This window comes from Eucyclogobius newberryi, unplaced genomic scaffold (assembly GCF_026437365.1).
Source record: "Eucyclogobius newberryi isolate DKJ021-1_F unplaced genomic scaffold, fEucNew1.0.hap1 SCAF_2, whole genome shotgun sequence".
Taxonomy (NCBI): Eukaryota; Metazoa; Chordata; class Actinopteri; order Gobiiformes; family Gobiidae; genus Eucyclogobius; species Eucyclogobius newberryi.
This window is the reverse complement of record NW_027315834.1, coordinates 50,415,021-50,419,546: the sequence shown is the minus strand read 5'-3', so window position 1 is coordinate 50,419,546 and position 4,526 is coordinate 50,415,021. Positions and strand designations below refer to the sequence as shown.

Below are 4,526 nucleotides of genomic sequence, written 5' to 3'. Positions count from 1 at the left end.
ACTCTTGTGTCCCGTGTGGTGAAGCCTCACTCTTGTGTCCCGTTTCGTGAAGCCTCACTCTTGTGTCCCGTGTGGTGAAGCCTCACTCTTGTGTCCCGTGTGGTGAAGCCTCACTCTTGTGTCCCGTGTCGTGAAGCCTCTCTCTTGTGTCCCGTGTGGTGAAGCCTCACTCTTGTGTCCCGTGGGGTGAAGCCTCACTCTTGTGTCCCGTGTGGTGAAGCCTCACTCTTGTGTCCCGTGTGGTGAAGCCTCACTCTTGTGTCCCGTGTCGTGAAGCCTCTCTCTTGTGTCCCGTGTGGTGAAGCCTCACTCTTGTGTCCCGTGTGGTGAAGCCTCACTCTTGTGTCCCGTGTGGTGAAGCCTCACTCTTGTGTCCCGTGTCGTGAAGCCTCTCTCTTGTGTCCCGTGTCGTGAAGCCTCTCTCTTGTGTCCCGTGTCGTGAAGCCTCTCGTGTCCCGTGTTGTGAAGCCTCACTCTTGTGTCCTTGTGGTGAAGCCTCACTCTCGTGTCCAGAGGTCCAGTCTGAAGCTTCACTCTTGTGTCCAGAGGTCCAGTCTGACCGTGCTTCTTTGTGGAGAGAACGGTCTGGTCTCGGCTCTGGAGCAGTTTTTCTGTCACGGCTTCAAATCCTCTCGACTCTTTCAGAAAAACATCTTCGTCTGGGACTTCATGGGTGAGTGACCCTGACCCTGACCCCCTGACCTTGACCCCCTGACCCTGACCTTGACCCTAACCCTAACCCTGCTGCACGCACCAGTAACCCTGACCCAAACACTGACCCTGACGCTGTTCTTGACCCTTACTCTGACCCCCTGACACTGACCCCGACACTGACCTTGACACTGACCCTGACCCTTGACCCTTGACCCTTGACCCCTGACCCTATCCCGTGTCGTTGTTTTGTCCGGCCTCAGAGAAAGCCTGTGCCCAGCTGGACCCTCTGGACCCTCCTGACCCTCTGGACCTCTGGGACCAGGACCAGGGCCGCGCCTCTTTTCGCCGACACGTTCAGGCCATCAACGCGTCGTCTCGGAGCGTCGGGAAGGACGGGAAGTTCCAGCTGCTCGTTTGTCTGGGAACCAGGTAAAGAACATGCAAATCTGACCAGTGGAAGAGGTCAAGCAGAACATGCAAATCCTCTTGTGTTGCAGGGCCCGTGTACTGCAGGGGCCCCTCACCTCTCCTCTTGTGTTGCAGGGGCCCCTCACCTCTTCTTCTCCTGTGTTGCAGGGGCCCCTCACCTCTTCTTCTCCTGTGTTGCAGGGGCCCCTCACCTCTCCTCTTGTGTTGCAGGGCCCCTCACCTCTTCTTCTCCTGTGTTGCAGGGGCCCCTCACCTCTTCTTCTCCTGTGTTGCAGGGGCCCCTCACCTCTCCTCTTGTGTTGCAGGGCCCCTCACCTCTTCTTCTCCTGTGTTGAAGGGGCCCCTCACCTCTCTCCTCTTGTGTTGCAGGGCCCAACACCTCTTCTTCTCCTGTGTTGCAGGGGCCCCTCACCTCTTCTTCTCCTGTGTTGCAGGGGCCCCTCACCTCTCTCCTCTTGTGTTGCAGGGGCCCCTCACCTCTTCTTCTCTTGTGTTGCAGGGGCCCCTCACCTCTTCTTCTCTTGTGTTGCAGGGGCCCCTCACCTCTCTCCTCTTGTGTTGCAGGGGCCCCTCACCTCTTCTTCACCTGTGTTGCAGGGGCCCCTCACCTCTCCTCTTGTGTTGCAGGGCCCCTCACCTCTTCTTCTCCTGTGTTGCAGGGGCCCCTCACCTCTCCTCTTGTGTTGCAGGGCCCCTCACCTCTTCTTCTCCTGTGTTGCAGGGGCCCCTCACCTCTTCTTCTCTTGTGTTGCAGGGGCCCCTCACCTCTTCTCTTGTGTTGCAGGGCCCGGGTGCTGGCCCCGTGGCTCCCCCTGTAGAGGCCCCTCACCTCTTCTCTTGTGTTGCAGGGGCCCCTCACCTCTTCTCTTGTGTTGCAGGGGCCCCTCACCTCTTCTCTTGTGTTGCAGGGGGCCCTCACCTCTTCTCTTGTGTTGCAGGGGCCCCTCACCTCTTCTCTTGTGTTGCAGGGGCCCCTCACCTCTTCTCTTGTGTTGCAGGGGCCTCTCACCTCTTCTCTTGTGTTGCAGGGCCCGGGTGCTGGCCCCGTGGCTCCCCCTGTAGAGGCCCCTCACCTCTTCTCTTGTGTTGCAGGGGCCCCTCACCTCTCCTCTTGTGTTGCAGGGGCCCCTCACCTCTTCTTCTCCTGTGTTGCAGGGGCCCCTCACCTCTTCTTCTCCTGTGTTGCAGGGGCCCCTCACCTCTCCTCTTGTGTTGCAGGGCCCCTCACCTCTTCTTCTCCTGTGTTGAAGGGGCCCCTCACCTCTCTCCTCTTGTGTTGCAGGGGCCCCTCACCTCTCTCCTCTTGTGTTGCAGGGGCCCAACACCTCTTCTTCTCCTGTGTTGCAGGGGCCCCTCACCTCTTCTTCTCCTGTGTTGCAGGGGCCCCTCACCTCTCTCCTCTTGTGTTGCAGGGGCCCCTCACCTCTTCTTCTCTTGTGTTGCAGGGGCCCCTCACCTCTTGTTCTCTTGTGTTGCAGGGGCCCCTCACCTCTCTCCTCTTGTGTTGCAGGGGCCCCTCACCTCTTCTTCACCTGTGTTGCAGGGGCCCCTCACCTCTCCTCTTGTGTTGCAGGGCCCCTCACCTCTTCTTCTCCTGTGTTGCAGGGGCCCCTCACCTCTTCTTCTCTTGTGTTGCAGGGGCCCCTCACCTCTTCTCTTGTGTTGCAGGGCCCGGGTGCTGGCCCCGTGGCTCCCCCTGTAGAGGCCCCTCACCTCTTCTCTTGTGTTGCAGGGGCCCCTCACCTCTTCTCTTGTGTTGCAGGGCCCGGGTGCTGGCCCCGTGGCTACCCCTGTAGAGGCCCCTCACCTCTTCTCTTGTGTTGCAGGGGCCCCTCACCTCTTCTCTTGTGTTGCAGGGGCCCCTCACCTCTTCTCTTGTGTTGCAGGGGCCCCTCACCTCTTCTCTTGTGTTGCAGGGGCCCCTCACCTCTTCTCTTGTGTTGCAGGGGCCCCTCACCTCTTCTCTTGTGTTGCAGGGCCCGGGTGCTGGCCCCGTGGCTCCCCCTGCTGGCGTCTTGTCCCCTGACCCTTCAGTTCTATGAGGACTGGGCTCTGCTCCGAGACCTTTCAGCTGTTCAGAGTGTGAGCCAGGTCCTGGTCACACTGGACGACTTTCCCATCACGCTGGAGGCCTCGCTGGTCAAAGGGATACGCCTATGAACTCTGCGAGGGGCGGGGCCGGAGCTGGGGGGCCGGGGCGGGGCCGGAGCTGGGGGGCCGGGGCGGGGCCGGAGCTGGGGGGCCGGGGCGGGGGCTAGGGCGGGGGCCAGGGCGGGGGCCAGGGCGGGGGCCAGGGCGGGGCCGGGGAGTTCTCTGGAGACGCTGCTGATCAAACTGAACTTCGTGACAGAAGCATCTCACATAAGAACATTTGAATAACTTCTGTTCATCGGGTTTTTAAAGCGTTTGTATCAGGACTAAACCAGGACTAAACCAGGACTAAACCAGGACTAAACCAGGTCTAAACCAGGTCTAAACCAGGACTAAACCAGGACTAAACCAGCTCTAAACCAGGACTAAACCAGGACTAAACCAGGACTAAACCAGGTCTAAACCAGGTCTGAACCAGGACTAAACCAGGACTAAACCAGCTCTAAACCAGGACTAAACCAGGACTAAACCAGGACTAAACCAGGTCTAAACCAGGACTAAACCAGGACTAAACCAGGACTAAACCAGGTCTAAACCAGGACTAAACCAGGACTAAACCAGGACTAAACCAGATCTAAACCAGGACTAAACCAGGACTAAACCAGGTCTAAACCAGGACTAAACCAGGACTAAACCAGCTCTAAACCAGGACTAAACCAGGACTAAACCAGATCTAAACCAGGACTAAACCAGGACTAAACCAGGTCTAAACCAGGACTAAACCAGGACTAAACCAGCTCTAAACCAGGACTAAACCAGGACTAAACCAGGACTAAACCAGGTCTAAACCAGGACTAAACCAGGACTAAACCAGGACTAAACCAGGTCTAAACCAGGACTAAACCAGGACTAAACCAGGACTAAACCAGATCTAAACCAGGACTAAACCAGGACTAAACCAGGTCTAAACCAGGACTAAACCAGGACTAAACCAGGACTAAACCAGGACTAAACCAGGTCTAAACCAGGACTAAACCAGGACTAAACCAGGACTAAACCAGGACTAAACCAGGTCTAAACCAGGACTAAACCAGGACTAAACCAGGTCTAAACCAGGACTAAACCAGGACTAAACCAGGACTAAACCAGGACTAAACCAGGTCTAAACCAGGTCTAAACCAGGACTAAACCAGGACTAAACCAGGACTAAACCAGGTCTAAACCAGGACTAAACCAGGACTAAACCAGGACTAAACCAGGTCTAAACCAGGTCTAAACCAGGACTAAACCAGGTCTAAACCAGGACTAAACCAGGTCTAAACCAGGTCTAAATCAGGACTAAACCAGGACTA

The 4,526-nt window shown here is 57.0% G+C and overlaps 1 protein-coding gene across 1 annotated transcript in view; it reads left to right on the top strand.

The window, feature by feature from the left end:
* Positions 1 to 3,267, top strand: part of LOC140367198 (DENN domain-containing protein 5B-like) — a 33,663-nt gene extending 30,396 nt beyond the window's left edge. The window contains exons 17-19 of the mRNA XM_072453553.1: positions 417 to 673; positions 915 to 1,083; positions 3,060 to 3,267. Of these exons, the coding sequence (XP_072309654.1) occupies positions 417 to 673; positions 915 to 1,083; positions 3,060 to 3,243 (610 nt within the window). The 3' untranslated portion in view covers positions 3,244 to 3,267. The remainder of the gene's footprint in view (positions 1 to 416; positions 674 to 914; positions 1,084 to 3,059) is intronic.
* Positions 3,268 to 4,526: the final 1,259 nt, after the last annotated feature.